Source organism: Miscanthus floridulus, chromosome 8 (genome assembly GCF_019320115.1).
Source record: "Miscanthus floridulus cultivar M001 chromosome 8, ASM1932011v1, whole genome shotgun sequence".
Classification (NCBI taxonomy): domain Eukaryota; kingdom Viridiplantae; phylum Streptophyta; class Magnoliopsida; order Poales; family Poaceae; genus Miscanthus; species Miscanthus floridulus.
Genome location: NC_089587.1, coordinates 196671297 through 196698674, shown reverse-complemented (window position 1 = coordinate 196698674; position 27378 = coordinate 196671297). Strand labels below are relative to the sequence as shown.

At 45.1% G+C, this 27378-nt stretch overlaps 2 protein-coding genes across 2 annotated transcripts; one reads left to right on the top strand and one right to left on the bottom strand.

Moving 5' to 3' along the window:
- Positions 1-16872: 16872 nt before the first annotated feature.
- On the top strand, positions 16873-17856 carry LOC136474483 (uclacyanin-3-like). Its single transcript, XM_066472050.1, has 2 exons — positions 16873-17195; positions 17303-17856. Exons 1-2 carry the CDS (start codon positions 17036-17038, stop codon positions 17731-17733), a joined length of 591 nt encoding a protein of 196 aa, XP_066328147.1. The 5' UTR covers positions 16873-17035; the 3' UTR covers positions 17734-17856.
- Positions 17857-23096: 5240 nt separating this feature from the next.
- Positions 23097-23792, bottom strand: LOC136470462 (vegetative cell wall protein gp1-like). Its single transcript, XM_066468300.1, has one exon. It carries the CDS (start codon positions 23790-23792, stop codon positions 23097-23099), a length of 696 nt encoding a protein of 231 aa, XP_066324397.1.
- Between the last annotated feature and the right edge of the window lie 3586 nt (positions 23793-27378).

Below are 27378 nucleotides of genomic sequence, written 5' to 3'. Positions count from 1 at the left end.
AAATAAACATCTACCGAAAACGATATAAGAATCTGTCTGAGCCCACTAGAAGAATTCTCTACACATGAGTTACTCATCAAGCTGCACCTACAATAGAGTAAAATAAACCCTGAGTACACAATATACTCGCAAGACTTACCCGACTAGTGGGAATAGTTTCCTGACTCCAAGGGGTATGATAGGCAATATGGGTTTGTTATTTTCTTTTTGTTTATGAAAAGCATTACTATAAGTATATCCTTAAGATCAAGTTTAATTAGCAGTCATGATTACTTCATTAGCTAACCATTCTAGGTAAGCACCTATTCTACTTTCCAGAAAGGGTTGAGCAATCAAAACCAATTCACCATCTTTCATCTTCTAGTTTTTACTATGGTGCTAGACCATAGCCAAGTCATATTATCTTACAGAAACAGTGATTGATGAACCAATGTATCCCAGCTGGGTACCCCAAAACACACATCTCGCTTGTACCCTAGGCACAAATGAGACCAACTCATTCCACTCATGTCAAGGGATCTAGGTCCCTGTCCAAACTTGGACTCTAAGCCCCCATATTTGAGACCCGGTCTTAGTATGGTGCTTAGACCTCCACCTTTCCCCGCCTCCAATCAGTCGGTCCGAAAAGAGTCGGAACCCACGACAAGAGCGTAATGAGCCTTTCCGCTCCCATAAGTAAGTATGTGCTCAGGATAATAAGTCTGTAACCTGACTACCATCTATAGTAATGGACGGTCCTCAATTGACACGGATAGGGAAAATAGTGTAACCAAGCTAAGCCCCATGGCCGCGGAACACAACTTGTTACACCCACCAATAACCCATGCCATATCCCTACCCAGTCTCTATTTTCTCTTCATCATTTTATTATGAGAGTAATAATAATCACCTATTGTGAGTAACGGCAAGTTACTCACGCTACCAAAAACCTAAGCATAGAAGCTACTCGAACCTGCACTAGTAAGACTCATAGGACAGATATATCTATGCATGTGGTTTTCATAAAATTCCTGTAACGTAAATGCACATCACATATATACATATATTGATTATAAAAAATAAGGGTTATACTCCTCGACGATCTCCTCGAACTCGTGCTCGCCGGTGGTCACGATCTCCGCCGACTCGTTCTCTATATGCATGCGATGATAATGATGCAATGATTTAGTATTTAGGCAACAACAACTTTTAAAATACGAACACATATTCCATACTAACAAGCTAGCTCTAATGACTAAGATACTAAGCGAACCATCAGCTCTATCAAATCAAGTGTCAAGCTCACCCAAACACGTGCTTAATTTTCCTAAGTCAATGTTATGCTCTTATTCGTATTAAAGGTTTAATGGATATGTAGCAACCCTAATAAACAAGCTATATTAGGGTTACAAAAATTACAGTAACCACATAATAATACAATGAAGCTACAGTAAAATTTTCAGGATCAAAGCTATCACCAATTTACCACAAAAATTCCTACAATAATTACCCTAATAATATTAAGCACTTTCAAATGATTTAATAGCCCTTAGTATCAACACATATATGCATGATCTATCTATACTAACAGATAGATCATAATTTTAGAAACCTAACAAAATTTGTTTCGCAATTTTTGGACACCTACACGAATTTATATCAATTATACAAATCTAGCTTAGAAATTGAAATGGAAAAACTATTACTAATTCCTAAGAAAAAGAAAAAAGTGGATTCCACTGCGCGGCCCTCGTGGACGCGGCCCACGTGCGCTAGCGCTTTTACAAAAGAGCCCTCAGATTTCTCCTAAACTACACCTAAGTCCTAACATTATTTTTTCCTCTCTCCGACGAATTCATTTAACCCCCTGAGTTTTTCCTAATTTCCCTGCACACACCCCCGGGCAACTCTGTGCACGGCCGTGCGGCGAGCAGTGGCACAGGGTGGCTACGCCAACCACCTAGGACCTACTGAAAGCTCTAGTTTGGTTTTGGTAAATTGATGAAACCCTAAGTGCTAACCTAGTTTATCAAGTGATCATAAGATAGATAGCACATTCCAAGTGATGAAGCAAATGAAGACCATGACATGATGATGGTGATGCCATGGTGATGATCAAGCGCTTGTACTTGAAAAGAAGAAAGAGAAAAACAAAAGGCTTAAGGCAAAGGTATAAATGGTAGGAGCTATTTTGTTTTGGTGATCAAGACACTTAGAGAGTGTGACTACATTTAGGTTTGATAACCGTACTATTAAGAGGGGTGAAACTCGTATCAAAATGCGGTTATCAAAGTGCCACTAGATGCTCTAACTCATTGCATATGCATTTAGGATCTAGTGGAGTGCTAACATCCTTTAAAACATTTGTGAAAATATGCTAACACATGTGCATAAGGTGATACACTTGGTGGTTGGCACATTTGAGCAAGGGTTAGGAACTTCATCGGTGGAGTGACCGGACGCTGGTCTCGGTAGGACCAGCGCGTCCGGTCAGGTGGAGCATGAAGATGCTAGCGTCGGTCTCTGACCGGACGCTAGGTCACTCAATGATCGGACGCTAGAGGGTTGCGTCCAGTCCTGCTGACGTGGCAGCGCACAAGGGAGTCATCGAGTGACCGGACGCTGGGTGAGTCCGGTCGAGCATGATCGGACGTGTCCGGCCATGAAAAGTCGTCTCTGGATGCTTACGGGAAACGACCGGACGCTAGGGTTCAGCGTCCGATCACTTTGAGCTACTACGTCCGGTCACCACTTGACCGTTGAGATTGGGCGATCAACATTTGAAGAGAGGAGACACGTGGCACGCATCGCGTGACCGGAGCATATGGTCATCCTATGTTGTGCCTAGTGAAGGGGTACAATGGCTCTATTTTGTGGGGGCTTCTATTTAAGCCCCATGGCTGGCTCAAGCTCACCCTCTTGGCTATTTGTATTCACATAGCAACTTTGTGAGCTTAGCCAAAGCCCTCCCACTCATCTCCATCATAGATTCAACATCTTTGTGAGATTGGGAGAGAATCCAAGTATATTGTTTGAGTGTTTGCATCTAGAGGCACTTGGTGTTCATGTTTTGCTGCGGGATTCGCTTGTTACTCTTGCTGGTTGCCACCACCTAGATGGCTTGGAGTAGCGAGGATCATCGAGTGGAGGTTGGTGATTGTCTCTGGCTCTGATCATGGTGATTGTGAGGGGTTCTTGACCTCTCCTTAGCGGAGACCCAAAAGGTACTCTAGTGGATTGCTCGTGGCTTGTGTGATCCTCATCTTGTGTTGGTTATGCAGCACTGTATTGAGGGTTTAGCGTGTGATGTCAATTAGCGCGTGAACCTCTAAGTGAGTGAATTGCCACAACGAGGAGTAGCTTGCCGGCAAGCAAGTGAACCTCGATAAAAAATCATCGTGTCCATCATTTGATTCCGAGGTGATTAGTTTTCATTGGTATTCACCCTTGTGATTGATTGATTCACTCCTCGACACGGTGATATAACTATCTTGCTCTCTCTCTTTACATTACCGTAAACTAGTTGTCAAGCTCTTTAGTGTAGCTAGTTGTGAGAGCTTATTAGTTTGGTTAGTGTGCCTCTTTAGTTAGCCTTTGAGAGCACACTAACTTAGTGTAGTGACATAGCTATTGTGTGGATAGGAACTATATAAACTAGAATTGTGTTAGGTGGCTTGCTTTTTAGTAGGCTAGCGTAACACTTGCTTTGCCTCATAATTGTCTAACCGGTTTGTTAAGTGTTGTTGTAGAAAATTTTAATAGGCTATTCACCCCCCCTCTAGCCATTAGGACCTTTCAAGTGGTATTAGAGCCGAGGTCACCGTGATTTGAAGCTTTACAACCTTCAGTGTAAAAATATCTCAAATCAACAACACAAAGAAGCCATCCCAATTTGATGGCACAAATTATCCTTATTGGAAGTCAAAGATGACCACACATATCAAGTCAATCAATAGAAAAGTGTGGAAGGTGGTAGAAACCAAAATTGAGATTAGTGATTTGGAGAATCCCACCGTGGCCGAAGAAGTGTTTCTCTAAAACAATGATATTGCTCTAAGTGCTATTCATGATGCAATTGATGAGAGAACATTTGAGCAAATTAAGAATATTGAGATGGCTCATGAGGCTTGGAAGAAGTTGGAAGAATCATTTGAGGGCACTCAAGCTGTGAAGGGTGCAAAGGCATATATTCTCAAAGAGAAGTTTGCAAGCTTCAAGATGAAGGAGGATGAGAGTGTGCCAGAGATGTTTCATAGGCTTCAAGTGCTTGTCAATGATCTCAAAGCACTTGGAGAAAAGGTGAAGGACAAGGACTTCTCCCACAAGTTCTTGAGATGCTTGCCTTCAAGATTTGGCACATTGGTCTCTATTCTAGTGAGGAGTGGTTTGGGCACTATGACACCAAACCAAGTGTTGGGAGATATAATGACCGATGATACATATAGAGATGATGATGAGAAGGAAGAAAAGAAGGAGAAGAAAGATGAGAAGAAGAATAAGAAGAAGGATGAGAAGAAGAAGAGCATGGCATTCAAGGCCACATCATCCAAGGGCAAGGCAAAGCAAGAAACATCAAGTGAAGATGATGGTTCATGGGATGACGATGATGATGAGAAGATGGCTCTCTTTGTCAAGAGATTTGGCAAGTTCATGGTGAAGAAGGGCTACCATGCTAGAAGAAACAAATTTTCATCTAAGAACAAGGAAGAGTCAAGAAGGTGCTTCAAATGTGGAAGCAAAGATCATCTTGTTGCTCAATGTCTATACAATAGCGACAATGATGATGACAATAAGAAGAACAAGAAGAAGGACAAGAAGGAAAGGAAAGAGAAGAAGGACAAGATGACATTCAAGAAGAAGAAGGGTGGTTCATATGTGGTCACTTGGGATAGTGATGCTTACTCAAGTGATGATGATGATGGTGATGATGACAAGACCACCAAGAAGAAGGCACTTGCAAGCATTGCAATCAATGAGAAGCCTTCTCTCTTCGACACTCCATCATGCTTCGTGGCTAAGGCCACTAAGGTACAAATTTGTGATGATAGAAGTGATGAGAAACATGATAATAAAAATGAAAATGAAAGTAATAGTGATGATGATGAACCTACTAAGGATGAACTATTTGACATGCTAGAAGATGCTAAAGAACACTTTGGCATTAAGAGAAGGGAATGCAAGAGCTTGAATAAGGAGGTAAAAGCCCTTAAGCAAGCCCTTGATGAGCTCAAAGCAACTCATGAGAGGCTAGAGGAAGCCCATGAGAAGCTTGACAAGGCTCACAAAAAGCTTGAAAAGGCTCATTCCTCTTTGCTTGATGAGCAAAATAAAAAGAAGCATGTTGAAACTTGCAGTGTAGGCTTAACTTGTGATATAATTGATTAATCATTATCTATTCCTATCATTGTTGCTCCTGCTAACCCTTCTTGTAGTACTTCTACTTCCACCTCATCTAGTAGTGATGGTCTCACTTGTGATGCCTCACTAATGGTTAAGAATGAGAACCTCAAGAAGGAGGTCAATATGCTCACTCACACCTTGGCTAGGGCCTATGGTGGTGAGGACCGCTTGCTTATGTGCTTGGGTAGTCAAAGAGCTTCTCTCTACAAAGCAGTGTTTTTCTAAACGCTAAACGGTAAACAGTCGGTCACCTACCGTTTAGCCATTATTCGGGCAAAACGTCCTATTAAACGGGCTAAAGGGCCAATTAAACGGGGTAAACGGGTGATTAAATGGAAACGGCGCACCACCGTGTAGCGTTTACTCGGTGTTTAAACGGGCTAAATGACCGTTTAGGCGAACATTGCTACAAAGAGGGATTAGGCTATACCCCCAAGAAAGGCAAGGCGGCCTTTGCTCCTCACAAGACTAGTTTTGTGAAGAACAATGGTCGGTTTTGCACTAGTTGTAAGCAAGTTGGTCATAAAGAGCATGAGTGCAAGACTAAGAGTAAAAATCCTAATGCATCCTCCATTAAGCTTGATTCTTTCTATATGCTTACTAAGGGTACAAATGGTGTGAAGGCTAAGTTCATTGGTAAACTATGGATGGGTTCAAAGAAGAAAGTCATTTGGGTACCAAAGAGCTTAGTGACTAATCTTCAAGGATCTAAGCAAGTTTAGGTACCTAAAAGGAATTGATCTTCTTTTATAGGTCAATTACAAAGCCAGAGGAAGGCATTGTGTTCTTGATAGTGGGTGCACTCAACACATGACCGGTGATGCAAGAATGTTCAACTCAATCAACACCAATGGCAAAGATGGTTATGATAGTATCACATTTGGTGATAATGGTAAAGGCAAGATCAAAGGGCTTGGTAAGATTACAATATCATTACATGAGCATATCCAATGTGTTGCTAGTAGAGAGCTTGAACTTTAATTTGCTATCCGTGGCTCAATTGTGTGATCTTGGATTCAAATGCATATCTAGGGTAGATGATGTAGAGATAATAAGTGTAGATGACTCTAACTTGATCTTCAAAGGCTTTAGATATGAGAATCTATACTTGGTTGATTTCAATGCTAGTGAAGCTAAATTATCTACATGCTTGTTCACTAAGTCTAGCATGGGTTGGTTATGACATAGAAGGCTTGGTCATGTTAGAATGAAATAATTGAATAGATTGGTTAAGCATAACTTGGTTAGAGGCTTGAAAGATGTTGTGTTTGAAAAGGATAAGCTTTGTAGCTCTTGTCAAGCCAGAAAATAAGTTAAAAACACCCATCCTAAGAAAAGCATGATGAGCACTAGTAAAATATTTGAGTTATTGCACATGAACTTGTTTGGGCCAACATAATACACTAGCATTGGTGGTAACAAATATGGCTTTATAATGGTGGATGATTACACTAGATACATATGGGTATTCTTTCTAGCGGGCAAAAGTGATGTGTTTGCAATATTCAAATCATTTATCAAGGGCATTCACAATGAGTTTGAAACAACCATCAAGAGAGTTAGATGTGACAATGGTAGTGAGTTTAAGAACACTAGAATTGATGAGTTATGTGATAAATTTAGAATTAGACATCAATTCTCAGCCAAATACACTCCACAATCAAATGGTCTTGTTGAGAGGAAGAATAGAACACTCATTGATATGGCAAGGTCTATGCTTAGTGAGTACAATGTGAGTCAATCTTTTTGGGTCAAAGCTATCAACACGGCTTGCTATTGTAGCAACCGCCTCTATTGTCACCCATTGAAAGAGAAGACACCATATGAGCTCTTGAATGGTAGAAAGCCCAACATTGCATATTTTTTGGTCTTTAGTTGCAAATGCTATATCTTGAAGAAAGGCACTAGATTGGGCAAGTTTGACAAGAAATGTGATGAATGATTCCTACTTGGTTATTCTACTATAAGCAAAGCATATAGAGTTTAGAATTTGGATAGTGGTACACTTGAGGAAGTTCATGATGTTGAATTTGATGAAACCAAGAGTTCACAAGTAGAGAATGAGAACTTGAAAGATGTTAGAGGCATTCAACTTTCAAATGCCATGAAGAACATGGATATTGGTGAATTGAGGCCTAGGCAAGTGAATGACGATGAAGATGATCAAATGCAAGTGCTCTCTAACTCAAATGTGCAAGATGATACAAATCAAGTTAGCACAAGTGGTTCTCATGATAATGAACAAGATCAAGTGGCTAGCACATCATCTCAACCTAATGATCAAGTAAGTGCAAGCAATCAAGTTCCAATCCTCCAACCAACCAATATTGCAAGGGATCATTCATTGGACACTATTATTGATGATATCTCAAGAGGTGTGCAAAGTAGATCAAGATTGGTATCATTTTGTGAGCATTTCTCATTTGTGCCATCCATTGAACCAAAGAAGATAGATGAAGCTTTGAAAGATGTTGATTGGGTGAATACTATGTAAGAAGAATTGAATAACTTCACAAGAAATCAAGTATGAGAATTAGTAGAGAGACCAAAGGGACACAATGTGATTGGAATAAAATGGGTCTTTAGGAACAAGCAAGATCAAAATGGGATAGTAGTAAGGAACAAAGCAAGATTGGTAGCACAAGGCTATACACAAGTTGAAGGTCTTGACTTTGGAGAAATATATGCCCCGGTTGCTAGATTGGAAGCAATAAAAATCTTGCTAGCCTATGCTTGTGCCCACAACATCAAGCTCTATTAAATGGATGTTAAGAGTGCATTTCTCAATGGTTACATCAATGAAGAAGTATATGTTGAGCAACCTCCTGGTTTTGAAGATGACAAGAAGCCCAACCATGTGTACAAGTTGAAGAAGGCTTTGTATGGCTTGAAGCAAGCACCTAGAGTATGGTATGAGAGATTGAGGGACTTCCTACTCTCTAAAGGGTTCATGATGGGCAAGGTTGACACCACTCTTTTCATCAAGAAGTTTGGAAAAGATTTATTTATGTTGCAAATCTATGTTGATGACATCATATTTGGATCAACTAATCAAGACTTTTGTAATGAGTTTGGAAAGATGATGGCTAATGAGTTTGAGATGTCTATAATTGGAGAGTTAAGTTACTTCCTTGGTCTTCAAATTAAGCAATTGAAGAATGGTACTTTTGTGAGTCAAGGCAAGTATATCAAGGACATGATCAAGAAGTTTGGCATGAGTGATAGTAAAGTCATTAGTACACTAATATGAACAAATGGCAACTTGGAAAGTGATGCAAGTGGAAATATGGTGGATCAAAAGTTGTATCGGTCTATGATTGGAAGCCTACTCTATGTGACCGCATCAAGGCCGGATGTCATGTTTAGTGTATGCATGTGTGCAAGATTTCAAGCCTCACCAAAAGAAAACCATTTGAAGGCTACAAAGAAAATATTGAGGTACTTGAAGTATACACCAAATGTTGGTTTGTGGTATCCCAAAGGAGCAAAGTTTGAGCTAGTTGATTACTCTGACTTGGATTATGCGGGATACAAGGTTGAAAGGAAGAGCACCTCAGACACATGTCAATTGTTGGGAAGATCACTTGTTTCATGGTCATCAAAAAAGCAAAATAGTGTTGCATTATCAACCGCCGAAGCCGAATACATATCCGCCGGTAGTTGTTGTGCACAAGTACTTTAGATGAAGACCACTTTGAGTGACTTTAGAATCAAGTTCAAGAAAGTGCTATTGCTATGTGACAATGAGAGTGCAATCAAGTTGACAAACAATCCGGTTCAACATGTAAGAACAAAGCACATTGATGTCCGCCACCATTTCATAAGAGATCACCAATAAAAAGGGGACATTTGCATTGAGAGTGTAGGCACCGAAGATCAACTTGCTAATATATTCTCTAAGCCATTGGATGAGAAAAGGTTTTGCAAGCTAAGGAATGAGTTGAACATATTGGATTTCTCAAATATGTGTTGATGCACCCCCCACTTATATGACATGCCTCTCCTTCGAGCAATCCAAGGTAAAAGTTGATTGGCATGGCATACATCCTTGCTAAGGACATGTTTAGTGCATCTAGACATCTTTCACACTTAATAGGCTCATTCATGAAAATCAAATGAATTTAATGATTATATGGTACCATTATTGCTTCTATGCTTATTTTGATCTAGTGGTAGCATATGACATGTTTGTGGGCTTATAAACCTAGTGTTTGATTTAGTAAATGAGTTCTAAGCGTTTAACTCAACATGGTACAAGATAACCCTTATTTGAAGGTGTGAAGAAGCTTGTCCTTGAATCAAACCGAGTTAAATATCTTTGGCAAATGATCTAGATTGGACCAAATTTGGGAAAATGATCCTCACCCCATTGATTGACATTGACAATCATAACCTATCTATAATTTAAGTCTTTATGGTCATTGATGACAAAGGGGGAGAGAAATAAATATATGAGTGATAGGGGAGTATTTGACATAGGGGGGAGATATGACAAAGGAAAGAGATCAATTAAAATTTTGAGCGCACAAGTAGGGGGAGCAAGCTTATGAACTTGTATGGTGCAATTGAATGTGCATTTCATATGTTTGCTTGCATGTCATAAGTTTTAAATTTTAATATCCATGCTTATGTGGTGTATGCTAGTTGTAGGTTTGAATGATGAAATGGAAATCTAGCATGCATAGGTTTATCTAGTGATGTCATTTCCAAGTGTTTTGAAATGGTATCAAGCTAACCATGGTGCTAAGGATGGTATATTGGTGCACTCCGATTGGTATCACGCTTTAAAGGTCCATCTTTTACACCTTAGCATCATTTGGTAGACATTGTCTCCTATATTTCCTATCTAAGCATATGTGCAAGCTACTATCTAAACTCTTAGCACATATGTAGGGAGAGAAATTGCTACCATTTGGAGTTCATAAAATTTGTCCATATTCTTTTACACATGGTTAAAATGCTTGGACAAGCAACATGGATTCAATTGAATCTCAATTCATATCTTTGTGAAAGGGTTGTCATTAATTACCAAAAAAGGGGAGATTGAAAGCTCTAGTTTGGTTTTGGTAAATTGATGAAACCCTAAGTGCTAACCTAGTTTATCAAGTGAACATCAGATAGGTGGCACATTCCAAGTGATGAAGCAAATGAAGACCACGACATGATGATGGTGATGCCATGGTGATGACCAAGCACTTGGACTTGAAAAGAAGAAAGAGAAAAACAAAAGGCTTAAGGCAAAGGTATAAATGATAGGAGCTATTTTATTTTGGTGATCAAGACAGTTAGAGGGTGTGATCACATTTAGGTTTGATAGCCGTACTATTAAGAGGGGTGAAACTCATATCGAAATGCGGTTATCAAAGTGCCACTAGATGCTCTAACTCATTGCATATAGATTTAGGATCTAGTGGAGTGCTAACACCCTTGAAAACATTTGTGAAAATATGCTAACACATGTGCACAAGATGATACACTTGGTGGTTGGCACATTTGAGCAAGGGTTAAGAACTTCACCGGCGGAGTGTCCGCCCATAGAGTGCAGATAGTCTGACGGTGCCACCGGTGCCCTAGACAGAAAAGACGGCGGTCACTATAAGTGACCGGACGCTGGTCTCGGTAGGACCGGCGCGTCCGGTCAGGTGGAGCATGAAGACGCTAGCGTCAATCTCTGACCGGACACTAGGTCACTTAGTGACCGGATGCTAGAGGGTTGCATCTGGTCCTGCTGACATGGCAGCGCACAGGGGAGTCGCCGAGTGATTGGACGCTGGGTGAGTCCGGTTGAGCATCATGAAAAGTCATCTCTGGATGCTTACTGGAAATGACCGGATGCTGGGGTTTAGCATCCGATCACTTCGATCAACATTTGAAGAGAGAGGACACATGGCATGCATCGTGTGACTGGACGCTGAGGTCTAGCGTCTGGTCGATATGACCGGAGCATCTGGTCACCCCGTGTTGTGCCTAGTGAAGGGGTACAACGGCTCTATTTTGTGGGGGCTTCTATTTAAGCCCCATGGTCGGCTCAAGCTCACCCTCTTGGCCATTTGCATTGACATAACAACCTTGTGAGCTTAGCCAAAGCCCTCACACTCATCTCCATCATAGATTCAACATCTTTGTGAGATTGGGAGAGAATCCAAGTGCATTACTTGAGTGTTTGCATCTAGAGGCACTTAGTGTTCGTGTTTCGCTGCGGGATTCGCTTGTTACTCTTGGTGGTTGCCGCCACCTAGATGGCTTGGAGCAGCGAGGATCATCGAGCAAAGGTTGGTGATTGTCTTCGGCTCCGATCATGGTGATTGTGAGGGGTTCTTGACCTCTCCCCGGCAGAGACCCAAAAGGTACTCTAGTGGATTGCTCATGGCTTGTGTGATCCTCATCTTATGTTGGTTGTGCGGCGCCGTTTTGAGGGTTTGGCGTGTGATGCCAATTAGCGCATGAACCTCTAAGTGAGTGAATCGCCATAACGAGGAGTAGCTTGCCGGCACGCAAGTGAACCTCGGTAAAAAATCATTGTGTCCATCATTTGATTCCAAGATGATTGGTTTTCATTGGTATTCATCCTTGTGATTGCTTGATTCACTCCTCGACACGGCGGTATAACTATCTTGCTCTCTCTCTCTCTCTTTACATTACCGCAAACTAGTTGTCAAGCTCTTTAGTGTAGCTAGTTGTGAGAGCTTGTTAGTTTGGTTAGTGTGACTCTTTAGTTAGCCTTTGAGAGCACACTAACTTAGTGTAGTGACATAGCTATTGTGTGGATAGGAACTATATAAACTAGAATTGTGTTAGGTGGCTTGCTTTTTAGTAGGCTAGCGCAACACTTGCTTCGCCTCATAATTGTCTAACCGGTTTGTTAAGTGTTGTTATAAAAAATTTTAATAGGCTATTCACCCTCCCTCTAGCCATTGGGACCTTTCACCTACGCAGACCCATCAAGCGGGCCAATCGCCATCCCCAACCTAAACTACTGTGTCGGGTGGCGATGAGGGGTTGCAGGGCTCACTTGTGAGGGATGCAATGACGCATGGCCATCCACGATGGTGGCGCAACCGTTCTGGTGAACTAGGGCAACTATAGACCTAACCAGCTAGCGGGTGAGCATCAGGAGCTTACCGTGGAATTGGCCGAATTGACAGTTGGAGTAGTGGATGGCGGAGGAGGACAGGACGCGTGCGACCAAGCCATGCGGTGGCGCACCATGGCGGACACGGCCACGTCAGCGGTGCCGGGGTAGCGGTAACGGTTCGGCTGATGAGCGTAGGGTGAAGAGAGAGTTAAAGCAGAGCTAATGGTGCGGCTGGATCGGCCTCTCACGGCTCCGTTGGGGAGTTGCCACCCGTGCCGGACGAGTGCAGCCTTAATGGCCCGGCAGCGGGGAAGTGGCCAAATTGAGGCTTGGTCAGGCTCAACTCAAGGTGGGATGGGGTCAGGCGGCTAGGTGGCTTAATGGCGAGGCCACGGACGAGTTGAATCGAGTTGAGGTGATCTCTCTGGTGGATTTCATGGGCGTGGCTCAGATGGTAGAGATGGCAGGGAGTAGGGTAGGTCCAAGCTCTGGCCGTCCTAGCCTTGGCTTCAAGCGGTAGGCCGAACCCGAGACAACACCTATGCGCTCGCTACAAGACAACACAATCAGAAAACGTGCACGTGCGTAGGCAGTTGGGGAGCGCGGCATGTGCGACCATAGCGCCATTAAGGCGAGACGACGGTGCAAGGCAGCAGGGAGCCAGCCCACGTGCGCGTGGAGACGAGGCGAGCAACAACAACACAACACGGTGCCACAGCGGCAACAACAGTAGCAACACCGCGCGGCAACGGCCAGAGGCGGCCAACAACGCGGCAGCGAGGTGGGGCAGCAGCACGGCGGATAGGAGCGGGCAAGCCGCAGCCAGGCCACGGCCACGCCGAGGACGGCCTCGGCCGGCCAACACGCGGCAGCGCGCGTGCGCACGGGCAGCCAAACATGGCGACGTTGCGCTCCCGAGCGTGGTGACCGCGTCCACCCGGCCAACCAGCCCGAGATGATGTTCGTGCACGTATTTTAAAGCGTTTGCCAAAACTAAATCAATTTGATTTAGGCTCGACCACCTAAACCATGCTAAAGAGGGTACATCAAACTACCATACAGAACAAAAACATAGCACTGACCTTTAGCTAAATTTTCTAAAATTAATTCACCAACATAGCCTTGTCACACTGTTTTCAAACTTAAGGATTTTTCTAAGTCTTGAGCTGGATTTGATTTCAAGTTCCATTTCTAAGCTATTAGAAATACTAGCTAGCAATATTGTTTTCCTAAGACAAAAGTTGCATTGTCATCTACAAAATTTGTACTTCAAACTTTATTTAAATGTCACATACATGTTTTATAACATTTTTGCTTAATAAAAATTATTTTATAAGCCTACTCAATAACACACAAGCACTATAACCTTTCGTAACTAAATCTTTGTTGGGCATTTTTAGTACAACCAAAATTCTATTTTCACTTTTCCACATGTTCTAACACATAAACATGATGCTCATGAGGTGGTTTAGTAGTTGGTTTAGGGCGTAACCCCGAGGGTGTTACACTATGGCCTCAAACAGGCCCCACGGGCTTGGTACTGCCGTTTCCAAGCATTCATCGCCTCAGTTGGTTTCCACGCTTTTCAATATGACAACTCGCTGTTCATCTACACTCATGGGGCGGATGTGGCCTACCTTCTGTTGTATGTGGATGACATCGTATTGACAGCTTCATCACAACATCTTCTTCAACATATTATTGGCTCCCCGCAGCAGGAATTTGCCATGACTGATCTCGGTAATCTTCATTACTTCTTAGGAGTTTCTACTCAACGGTCATCCACATGTCTCTTTCTTTCTCAAGCTAAATATGCTACTGAAATTTTGGCCAAGGCAAACATGTCATCATGCAATCCTTGCCAAACTCCGCTTGAGGTTCATTCCAAACTATCCGCCCAAGATGGACCACCAGTAGCCGATCTTACACTATATCACAGTCTTGCTGGTGCTTTACAATACTTGACTCTCACACGGCCAGATATTACTCATGTCGTTCAACAAGTTTGCTTGTATATGTATGACCCCCGGGAGTCTCACTTTGCTCTCGTCAAACGCATTTTGCGGTATATCAAAGGCCCTATGGAGTATGGTCTTGCTCTTTCTCGCAGTCAGTCACATGAGTTGGTTGTTTACTCGGATGTTGATTGGGCTGGCTGCCCAGACACTCGTCGCTCCACTTCTGGATACTGTGTGTTTCTTGGAGATAACCTTATATCATGGTCCTCCAAGCGCCAACACATCGTGTCGCGCTCTAGTGCTGAAGCCGAATACATGGGTGTTGCTAATGCCGTGGTTGAGGCATGCTGGATTCATCAACTCTTGGGCGAGCTTCGTCGTCCTCTAACTTGGGCTACTCTTGTTTATTGTGACAACATCAGTGCCGTGTATTTGTCCACAAATCCAGTTTATCACCAACGGATCAAGCATGTGGAGATCGATCTCCATTTTGTTCGGGAGCGAGTGGCCCTTGGAGCTGTGCGAGTTCTTCATGTTCCGACGTCCCTTCAATATACCGATATATTCACTAAGGGGCTGCCATCCGCCGTCTTCATCAACTTTTGGCCCAGTCTCAACGTTCGCTCATCTCCCAGTTGACACTGCAGGAGGGTATTAGAATGCGAATAGCCTAGAATGTCATCAGTCTAGAATGAACAGTCCATCGTATGAAGAGTCATGTAATCCTTATGAAGAGTCATGTAATCCCTTATATAAACTGCTGACCAATGAATGGAAAGTGCTAAGCCAGTTTCTATCAATTCTATCATTCTATCAGGATCTACTTGTGGCCAGAGGGAATATCAGGAACACATGTTTCAAGGTTGCTCCTACTGGATGGCCTCTCGCAAAGACTTCAGGCCCGTCCCATGGGGGAGGGCAGGCAGTGCGACGCCCGGGGGCCCATGGCACTAGGGGCCCATGAGTATACGTATATGTAGTACATGTATTTGGCTCCATACGGTCACGTCCAGTTCAGTCTGCGGCTCTACGTGGCAACCCTTTCCTATTCGCGACTCCGCGTCAAAGCATGCGTGCTGTTGCGCCGTGGCGGCTGTTCCGGCGTTCCCAAATCCTGAAATCCCGATTTCCGTAATATGGAATCCCGTGATCCCAGCAGGCGCCCACTAACCCAGCTGTGCTACAGTCCCTTCATCCCTGTCCCCGACTCTCTGCGGTAAGTGATTATGGTTTCAGTTCATCAGTATTTATTGTTTGTTCGATCTGAAAACTTCAGTTTCTTTTTTACCTTGCAATCCAATACACACAGGCATCAAGCGATAGTGCAGCGAATTGTTGATCTATTAGTTTAATTATTTAATTCATCAAGGAACTTATGGACATGCCACAGGCAGCAGGCTGCCCATAATTTGTTTTAAATTTTAAGTCATTTCATGGATTTCACCGTTCTTTAAGCTTCTTTGATGTATTGTCGTTTTTTAATAAACTATATTTTGCGAGTTAACTCTTATTACCAGTAGTACTATATAGTTCAATCTCGTGATATTAAAATATTAGATAGCCGGGACTTCATTGTCTTGTTTGCCCAAAGGCCCTAGAAATTGTTGAGACGGCCCTGAAAGACTTCAATCGGCGATTGTCACCTACTACTACTCACCTCTTTGGTCTGGACTCTGGAGCATCTGGAAGGGTCACAGTGCAAAGACATTCAGTGATCAAGAGTTGTCAGTGGTGTAGTAGTTGCTACAGCGTACTTGCGTCTGCGAATCGCAGGCTTTTGCGTCAACGCTCAAGGAAGTGTTGCGAAAAAACAAAGCCTGTATGCTCACCCACCTTTGCATTCAACAATGAAGAGTTCATGTCAGCATAAAAGCCTGCCGTAGTTCCTCTAGAAAAGGATTGTTAAGGTTCATAGGAATTAAAAACAGGTTAAATCAGAAACAGCAAACAGTTCTTTTATAGAAAAACATCTCTGTGTGTGCGCGCTGAAAGTTGTAACGCAGGTGAGAACACCTGTGTGACATATGAGCAAAATTTGCGGCTCAGTTGTTTTCACGTCGCTGTGCTGAAAGTTGTAACGCAGTTGAGAACACCTGTGTGATAAATAAATGAGCAAAATTCGCGTAGTCTCCCTGTGATTCGCAGTTGTTTTCACGTCGCTGAGCGTTAGGTAGTTATTGGACAAGCATGTGAGTCGTGATTAGTGAGAGTGCCTAACTGCCTAGTTAGTAGCTATCGGAATCCTGAACAAGCAGACGCCATTCCATCATCTCCATTAAATAAAATCCACAGAATCATCTGTAGGTAGCTGGTAGGGTAGCTCAAATTTGTTGGTTTTGGTCCGTGCATCACCATGAATTGCCCAGGGAATCCGGGGACGCCAGCAGAGCGGCAGAGTTGGTGACCAGCATAAAACTAAACCAGCTCCACCAAAACTTACCAAATCGCTTTTAGTTAGCACCTGCATCGCTTCGCAGTCCTATATAGCCATTGATCACTCCAAGTCACCGTACTCACAGTGGTGCCCGCGCGCAGCTAAGCAAGCCTTGTGCAAAATTCTGGTTTCCATCTAACAAAGCCAGCCGGGTGGTCCGTGTTCTTGGTTAAGCTGTCTCCAATCATCATGGCTGCCACCATTATGGCAGGTCTGGTACTCCTCGCTGCCGTCGCCGCTCCGGCGCACGCCAAGGATTACACGGTCGGCGACTCGTCCGGGTGGACCAGCGGCGTGGACTACACCACCTGGGCGAGCGGCAAAGCCTTCGCTGTTGGGGACAACCTAGGTGAGTACGAACTTGTAGTTTTAACTGTCGTCAACAACGTACAGGTTCGACAAGAAAGCCCACATGTCGGTCGCAAGGTCACTGACAAAGCGTACGCGTGCATGCAGTGTTCCAGTACAGCATGCTGCACTCGGTGGCGGAGGTGAGCTCCGCGGACTACAGCGCGTGCTCGGCCAGCAACTCCATCCAGTCCTACAGCGACCAGAACACCAAGATCGCGCTCACGGCGCCCGGCACGCGCTACTTCATCTGCGGCACCCCGGGCCACTGCGGCAACGGCATGAAGCTCGCCGTCACGGTCGCCGCTGCGGCCGCCACCACCCCGCCGGCGTCGTCATCCCCGCCCGCCACGCCCGGCGCTGACACGCCTCCAGTGACGACCACGCCGTCCACGTCCACGCCCACCGCGACGTCGCCGCCCACCACGACCAAGTCCACCTCGAGCAGCAGTGGCGCTGCCTGCGGTGGGGAGGCCCGGCTCGCTACGGGCGTGTTGGCCGGGGCCGCGGGCCTCGCTGGGCTCGCCCTGATGGGCTAGGCAAGAGGCAGTGCTGTTTCTTTCTGTTCCCCTTTTTCTGTTGGTTGTTGCAGGCTTATGGGCTGTGGCCCATTGTGTTCACTGTTTACGCACTCTGAATTCACGTTTATGCTCGCGAATGGCTTGTTCGAGGCTCCAACCGTGTTTACTGTTTACTCCGGCCCACTTGTCTGCCTCTCTTCCGCCTAGAGCTAGGTGGGAATGGATTAGAATTTTCAAATCTAAATGAGAAATCCAATTTAAAACTAAGAAAAATAATTAATATCCAATCCAAATTCAACACCAAATAACCAATACCTAATCCAATTGACGACGATCTAACAACAGCAAAAGTAGTATATCTACATGTTGATCTCATATACAAAGATAACCAATGGACATTTGACTTTTTGAGCTGTTCTCCAATGGATTTTAGACATCACTAGATCATATCGGGATGGATATACAAATCCAAACATACGTTATCAAGTATATACAAATCAACATATGTCTAGTTGAATTTTGGATTATCCAAATTCACTACCACCCCTGGTTTTGCATCATTGAGGTTACTGAGCCGCATCACGGCCAAGTTGTTGCACGGCTACTAGAGAGATATTTTGATTTTTGATTTTTGAGGTGTGTTTGACAGCGAGAAATGTTTCAGAATTCTCAGTAGAATCAATAGAACCATTGCTAAATGCGACAAAGAGAAAAACGTTCCACGAAAAATCACTTGGAACCGACTCTGATTTTTGTACTAGTCCAGAGAAATATCCCAAGCCTAGTTGCTCTTGATTCAAGTTTTAGTTTCAAAAATCAAGCGGGCTAGTTAAACGGTTCTACGAAGCGATTCTGATTCAGTAGTGAAACATCTGTAGAGAGAATCTCGATCTGAAATGTTTCTACTTTTATTTAGGGTAATCTGGATGACGGATCCTAAATTTGCGTGACTCATTGAATTTGAAATCAAATTTGCATGTCTTTCAAAATTTAACACTTCATTTCTTTTCATTTTCTTTTTGTGTTTTCATTTCCTAGCCCACATTACCTTGCGGTTTTTGCCACGTCCAATCTGTGGACACGGGACGGGACCCCACTAGTGGCCATTGGCCAGTCGTCACCTCACTCGCCCCTTTCTCTCGGTCCGACTCCGATGCCGCAGCCCCAAGTCCGCAACCGCTTATCCTCTCGCGCCGCGACAAGCTGCTGCCGCTACAAGGGTTGCTCTACTCTACAAGTCTGCATCGCCGGCCCTGATGCGACCTGCTGATCCTCTCTCCCGCCACGACAAGGACAAGCTGCCTGCTTCCGCTGCCGGAGTTTGTCTGTATCGCCATTGTTGAGTCCCAACGCTGAATCGACCTTCTCCCTCCCTGAAAACGAACTGGCGAGCCCCCATTGCGTTCGTCTGCTTCCGGCTGAGGGAGAGGACGAGAGGAAGATGGATAAAATCCTCTGGTTACGTGTGGTTTGATTGAAAAAGTAAAAGGAAAAGAAAAGATGGTGTAAGTTGAAAAAGGGAATAGAGTCCCCTGAATCCAAAGAGTTTGCGTTGAATGTCTAATTTAGAAAGACGTGCAGATTGGAGATCAATTTCAGTGAGAGGCGTATATTAGATGTTAAATAAATATCGAAATTTGTCACTACGGCGACTACACAAACCATGGAGACTCCGGCAGCAACGTAGTAGTAAGTTTTCCTATCAGTTCGAGTATAGGATTTCATTCTTTTCTTTTGGTTGGAGGAATTGAGAGATATAGGATGGTATATTTTTTTAACACTGTTAGTAGGTGTCATGGAATAACATTGTATGGACCCGGGGTCTAATTCTCTCCGATGGACTCCTACCCTGAATGGATGACACATGGCATCGTAAAAAAAATCGTAGGGTCAGCAAATCTATCAATTCCATTCACAGACGTGAACCATAAAGCATTAGTATCTTATTTAGACCAAGCAGATCAGCTTTAGTTCTCCAGTGTGTTGGGAAAATTATTGTTTAAGCTAAGGCTGTAACATTTCTTCTGAGTAATAATAAAGCTTGATCTTTTTTCAAAAAAAAAGACGCATCTATTTTAGTATCTATATTATATTATTAAAGTTTTATCAGACACGGAATCAAACAAAATGGATAATTAGGTATCCATTTCTACCTAGAAAATAAATCTATTTCCACACCTACCCGGCCTATATATATCCTGAACACGGATAAGAGTAGGCTTGAGTTTTGCACCATAGATCTCTAACGACCTGAACTCATGGTCCAGACTCCAGAGCATTAATCCTAGCACCTCAGTCGTGCTCAGCGTTTCTGACGGCTCCACGGCCGCAGCATCATGGCGCCATGGCCCGTCCAACCAGACCTTGCTCCCCATTTATGTGCATGCCTCATGCATGCAAGTCGGAAGCCAGAAATCAGGCTGAAAGCGCCTTTTATCATCAGCGAAAATGACAGCTTACCCCCAATAATGAACCGGGACGCATTTCCGCGCGCGCGTAGCATCATCATTCAGGCAGGCACGCACCGCTCCGCCAACGGCTTTAACCGAAAACCCGACCTGCTCTTCGCTCAGGCTCAGACTCTACTTTTGCCCGATGGAGCCATGAGCTTCGCCGTCGCCGGCACAGCTCCAACGGATTCCTTGCGTACCGCGCACCCATCCAATGATCCAGTGGCAGTGGCAGCAGGATCCCTCCCAGCCGCATGTCCCACGTCCCATGATGACACGATCCCATCCCACGCATGGCGTGCCTCCGAAGCGAGAGGAGAGTAGTGCGGCGGGGCTGGCGCCGTACGTACTTGAGCGACGTGGCGCAGGGGCGACACGCGTCCCCGGGGAACAGGGGTGAAGGTGGTGCGGATAGTTCTTCGCTTCGATCTGTGCCCAATCTGAATTTTAGGGACATGGAGAAGAAATTTTAAGATCCGCGCGGATATGGATAATCCGATTCCGATTCTGTGCGGACGCGGATAGGATATGAAATCGGTAAAATCCGGAGGATATGGATTATCCGTAAATTCTATGAGGATTATCCGTTGTTTAGAATACGATATCCGATAATTCTTTTCCTAGACTAAAACCTAGAGAAATTTAGGATTTCTTTAAAAAGTTTGTTAGTTGAGAACTCTTAGTCTGCGATGTTGTTGTTTGACGTTATAAACCTTGAATTGAGATCTTGCTTGCTGCCATTACATATCGGCTAATAACTTATCATTTGTGAGTGAGGATAACTTGTTAAATGTTAATTTTGTCGGTGTGATAACCGCAACATGGAATGCAATATATGATTTTTGTCTACTACTTGCTATTAAATCTTTACAATTAATTTTTTGACAAGTATAAAATTCTTTAAGTATGCACATATTACTGAACTATTTAAATCCCTAACCGATCCATGTCCGCTCCATATCCATACCAATTTCGACATCTGAAAAAAATCCATATTCGCATCCGTATCCGAGTATTATCTGCTCCGATCCGAATCCGACGAAGAAAAATGAATTAGGATATGAGAAAGGCGTTATCTGCTTGGATCCATTCTCGTCCCTACCAGCGACCATCGGCTGGCGGCGGGCGGGGCGACTCACCTTCAATTCATTCACGGTGATGGCGCGGACTCCTCTGATCCCGCCAGTCCGCCACCCTCCCACCAACCGCCGGCATGTCTCGTTGGCACTGCTGCGGTTGCCCGCTTGTGTCCTCGATCCCTCCCCTTTTTACAGAGGCGTGGCCTGCATCATCAACTTTGAGTGTAGCACTAGTACATTCGTGTCGTCGTGGCAATTACTCGGTGATCGCTAGTACGAATTCGAAACCAATGGTTGGTTAGAAGATTTCTAATCATTTCACGTGGATGCCGAGACTTAACATCTTTATTAGCTTACATACACTGGTTTTGTTTTTCCTAGTAGTTATAAGATGTTTTGATTTTCTAGATGTATTAATATAATTATGTATCTACACATAGTGTACTATATATCTAAGGGTAATCCCAATGCAGAAACCACCGTAGTTTCTATAGACATTAATTGTACTGCCACCTAAGCATTTTGTTGACGTGGCAAGGTAGTTATTGAAGAGAGAGAGCAAAAATCATGGAAACCGGGTCTAAGTTAGAAACCATGTCTATATGAGAACCAAGACATGAAGGGATGTGATTGGTAGAGAATGGAAAGAGAATGTATGTGATTGGATAAAAAAAATATTCCGTAGAAACTATCTATTGGGAATATGGTTTCTACATGTAGTGTCTATAAAAATTAATAGGTATAGAAAGTACATGTAGTTTGTAACATTAGGACTGCCCTAAGTGCATACTAAAAGCTATGCATCTAAAAAAGTTAAGACATTTTATAATTTGAAACGGGGGAGTATTAATATTACTGATTACTCCAACTACTATAGTTTTTCCTAACTTTGAGTGAGATTTTTTTCCCTAGTTAAAAGGGCTTCTGGTACTGTTCCGATTTTTTTTCCCCTGACATCTTCTTTCATGCCTGACACCAGACTAATTCATGTTGGGGCCAGCGGCTGGGCTGTTTGTTCATCAAAACAGAAAAAGCCCAACTAAATAGTATCTACTTTTGTTTTTCCTTTCAGAAAAACGTCCCACGTAATAATGATTGCATCAAGGACGCATTAGTTTCTGTCAGCGTTTGTTTTTTCAAATAGTACAGCCCACATCATTTCCCGCTTTACGCATCTAGATCCAAGCAAGACGTGGGGAAAATTTTTCGTGATCTAAAAGCGTCCGTGCTTTTTACAGCTGCACATGGTCACTCACATGGACGTGTTCCTACTTCCTATCTACTTCCTCCTACCTGCAAACGCGCCGTGGTAACTGTGAATCCGAACCAGCACAGCACGAAGTTTGGACGTGGTCACGTGGACACTCACATAGACATGTTCGTAACTATTTCATACAAATCGTACTACCTGCAATGCCAATGCCAATGTACCATGGTATCCATTACACGCTATTACTCTGGATTCTGAACTGCTCGCATGTAGTCCAGCACGGTACATGATCACGGTAAATAAGCTGCACAGGGAAAAATTTATTCAACGGCCATAGAAATAATGCAGCACCAGAATGTACACAAATCCTCTCTCTATAGAACCAAAATGTAGTGCGGTAAAAGTACAGGCGCGACTAAGCACCCGCGGGCAGAACACTAACCACCGCCCGGCCGTGGATCCAAAGCAACTTAACCAATGCATCATCATCATCGTACATCAAGAATCGATCATAGGGCCGGTAAAATAAATAACAACACGAAAGAAAGAAAGAAAAAAAGAGATGAAATGGAAATGGAGCGCAGCAACGTCGAGGCACGGGGAGGGATGACGACATCGGCGGGAGGAGTCGGAGTCTACTACTCAAAGCAGGACGGCGAGGCCCGCGCCCGCCAACGCCACCAGCGTGATGAAGCCGGCCGCGCGCGCGCTCGCACCAGAGCCTTCGCTCGTCGGCGTGCCAGTGGGCGAGAGCGAGGGCGTCGGGGACGTCGCGGCGGCGGGGCTCGGCGCCTTGGGGCTCTTCGGGGACGCGGCGGGCGGGAGCGTCGGGGCGACGCTCGGGGCCGGCGTGGGCGCGGCGGCCGGTGGCGGCGGGGTGGCGGGGGGAGGGGGCGTGGCGGGAGGCGGCGCCAGGGGCGGAGACGGGGGCGGGGTGGCGGGAGCGGGTGGCGGGCTCGCCGGGGGAGACGGCGGCGGAGTGGTGGGAGCAGGAGGGGGCGAGGCCGGCGGCGACGGAGGCGGCGTGGTGGGCGCTGGAGGAGGAGTGGTCGGCGGGGCCGGGGGCGGCGTCGTGGGAGCCGGAGGAGGAGTGGTCGGTGGTGCCGGGGGCGGCGTGGTCGTCGGAGCCGGGGGAGGAGTGGCGGTGGGCGCGGGAGGCGGGTTGCCTGCCGGAGGCGCCTGGGGCGCCGGCGGCGGGTTGCCGGCTGGAGGCGCCTGAGGTGGGGAGTTGGACGGTGGCGCGTTCGGCGTCGGCGGGGGCTGCGCCGGCGGTGTCTGCTGCGCTGCGCAGGAGGCGATCAGGAGCGCGAGCACGAGAGGGCGGAGAAGAGGCGCCATTTTCTGTGGTTCCTTGAGCTGCTGATCGAGCTCGAGCAGTGGGAGGAAGCGAGCGGGTGAGTGATGGTTATATAGCGTGGGCTGCGTGGCGGCGATCAGCAGGCTTAACCTCCAGCCAGCTCACTGTCCACACTCCCACTGATTGTGGTGCAGCTCGCTAAGCTAGCAATCAAGGTGGAGGTCGAGTATTTTGCTAAGTACTTAACATAATCTTTGTACTTATCGGCCTATTCGACTTACCCCATATTTGACTTGTTCGGTTTTTTTTTAAGCCGGAACAGTATTTTTCTCCCACAACAATTCAGCCAGAACATTGTTTTTAGCTAAAATAACGGAGCCATCCACGTATCTGCGTACGCTAGTATCTGAGAGTGAAGGGTACATGCAGTACGTGTTTACGACTTGGTAGCTGTCTACGAAAACGAATGCACGTGTGCGCGCTGAATGCTGATGGCCCGATCTTTGCCCTTGCATGCATCGGTTGGTGCAAATGCCAGCTGCCCCGGCTCGGCAGCTGATCCGTAGCCTTTTTCCTGTCCCGACCTTTTGCTCCTGAGGGTGACGGTTGTGCCATGGAGGTTGAACAATTAATTTGTCTGTGTGTCCTTTGCTTCAATGGTGCACGAGAAGGGAAAAGTAGCAGCTGAGCCAAAAGGAAAACACCTAATTTCTAGTGCGTCAAGTTATAGAGAACATTCGCTGAAAAAAGTTGTCGTGAACATTAGCTAAGGAAAAGTTATATAGTGAACATTAATTAGAACGGAAAAGCTTTATCACATTGGAAAATTTTCCTGCCTCACACTTGAAATTCACTTTTCTCTCTCCCCCCTTCTATGACTATGACTGTCTTCCTCAGCTTTGATAAGGTTACTTGAAGTTAGGATTATGAGGCTGAGTGCCGGGATTTTCTTAGGAAATACTAGTCATAGGGAGGTTTATCTCAACACAGTAGGTAGCAGGTGGGGTTGGGGCAAATAGGGAGTCATTAGAGATGGAGGAGAAGGTGAGGCAAAAATGTAATAGGTGAGGGGGCTCTGTTGGTCAGCTGAGCAGGGGCTCAGGCTGCCCGCCCGCGGTTCGAGCGCTGGCTCCCGCGCGGCGCCTCACCTTTCTTCTTGGAGTATCCGGGAGACTCCCCCGTATGTTCAAAAAAAATGTAATAGGTGAAGAGCCTACACCAGAGGTAGTGATGGATCTAGAAGACGGAGGCACTGTCAATGGAAGAAGGAAGGCAAGGCGAAAGCGCCACGTGGAGAGGATGCCCGGTGGCCGGTGATGTACTATTCAGGAGGACGAACTGAAACAAAAAACACAGATCTTGGTCTAAGGGCCAAATAAAAAGATTAAAGTGTAGGAGAGAAAAAATTGCTCAAGTCAAGTCCAATTAGAAACACATAATGAAATGGGATGTTAATTATCACTTGTCTATTCCTTATTGTGTGCTTTCGCAATACGTTGTGGAGTAATTTAACATCATAATATATCCTCACATGCCACTATGACATCATCTTATATAGGTTTAAAGGATCATGCATAACTCATTCACTCCTTCCTGTCCAAATCTTACAATTATTTGTTCTCTAAGAACAAATTAGCTATAGTAAAGCCAAGCTCTTTTCATAAACTTATGTACCATCATTTCTAGGCTGTCAAGTGTTAATGCAACGGCAGCATTACAATAATAAAGAGCATGTCACTCCTGCCGCCTCAGATCAATGATTAAAGAAGCAAAAGGGGGTCTACTAACTAAAGGTAAAGGCAAAGCAACCGGCTTTTCCAGATCATCATTATATATAATATAGTAAAACGTTAGGATTATATATATTTTAGCAAATTTAGGTAGGGTTTGCATGCATGGCAACCACACCCCCATTATCATACTACAAAATAATCATGTCATCTCCAGTCTCCATCCATCCATGGATCCCTCAACCACTGGTGTGCGGCGCGCGGCACCATCAAGGCTTAGCTAGATGCCAGTTGCATAGCACTGCACCGGCCGGCCGGTGGCCTTGCATGCGTTGCGTGACCCAGGACCAGGAGCTAGCGAGTTAGGCTGCATTGCCGGCTGCCGCGGTGTGGCAATAGACGACTAGCAGCTAGCTAGCATCTCCGGTTGGCGATAGAACAGCGCGGTGATTTGAGGCGCCAACGAATCGCTTGGACACCGACGGGGTCGGAAACAGAGAGGAAACGGAAATATGTGTGTAAGCAAGCATCCGTTGGTGCGTCGAAATTAGACGCAGTCTCTCTGATGGACGTACTGGTCAAGGCTAGCTGACAGCGATCTTGTGCAACTCTGAAGCAAGTCCAGGCACTTGCCGCCAGCTCGAATCTGTGAACTGAGTGAAGCACAAGCACTTGTGCGTTTGTGATCGATCCGGCGTCCGTACGTGCGTGCAAATCCCATTGTCAGATAAGACCCGTTCAGTTTATATTCGAGGGCCTTGTTTAGATTGCAAATTTTTGCAATCTGGATACTGTAGCACGTTTCGTTTGTATTTGACAAACTTTGTCTGATCATGGACTAACTAGGCTCAAAAGATTCGTCTCGTGATTTACAACTAAACTGTGTAATTAGTTATTTTTTTTACCTACATTTAATGCTCCATACATGCGTCCAAAAATTAATATTAGAGAGAAAGTGAAAAAACTTGGAATTTTGAGGCAATCTAAACATGGCCGAGGTCGGAAACAGCCCTTGGCTAGCTAGCTGTCCAGTTCTCTGCAGGCACCAGGTTCAGTTGATCAGTTCGCACAGGAAGCCAAGTATGGCTACAGACAATGCGGTAGTAGCTCTGAGATCGAGCAGAGACCAGACGTCCACCACACGACGCGTTGGTGGTAGGAGTAGTACGTAGCATTGTACTACTGCAGATCAGTCGCCCATGCACATCTCAAGCTGTGCTGAAGCTGAACCAGACCACAGATGCGGAGCAGAGGTAGCGATGAGGCTTTTCCTTTCATCGGTCTGTTCTGGCCTCTTGTAAGTCCGGCCGGTACTGGTTTATTGAGAAAAATACTGATGGTTGACTGGCTGAAACTAACAAACGAATAGAGACTGCATATCTGCAGATGCGGACATGCCAATGCCCAATGGCACGCCCACACCGCCACATGCACAAAGTTTTCACAAAGATCTGATCGCCCTAGCTACCAACCAGGTGCATGCAGCAGCTGCCATCGATCCCTTGGATCACTCCATCACTGGACACTGCTGCTCGATCACTGAAATTATATATGCAGCTGACAGTGACTCGCAAACCAACTGGATCATATATATCCTCGCCCATGACCACGAGGCCTACTGCACCAACCACAGCCTGGACCTCCCTCCTCAATATCGTGAGTGAGGCCGCTTGTTTAGGTGCTGCTCGCACGGTCTCGAGTCCGGGCAGTACAATTATTATGAGGCGCACATCAGTGGTCAGGCCTGGCCTGGCTAGCTAGCTGCACCACCACGAGGCACGGCACGAGCCGATCGATCAAAAAAAAAAAAAGTAGTTGTATTTGATCGCAGTGACAGTAACGTGGCGAGAGTGATGACAAGGTTGGGTGGGTGGGGTACATTGCAAGGGAAGCAAAG

Excerpts from the sequence above, each read along its gene's own strand:
- LOC136474483 (XM_066472050.1), top strand. The coding sequence starts at position 17,036 with ATGGCTGCCACCATTATGGCAGGTCTGGTACTCCTCGCTGCCGTCGCC. Across the intron at positions 17,196-17,302 it reads CGCTGTTGGGGACAACCTAG|TGTTCCAGTACAGCATGCTG; the intron begins GTGAGTACGAAC and ends GCGTGCATGCAG.
- LOC136470462 (XM_066468300.1), bottom strand. The coding sequence starts at position 23,792 with ATGGCGCCTCTTCTCCGCCCTCTCGTGCTCGCGCTCCTGATCGCCTCC.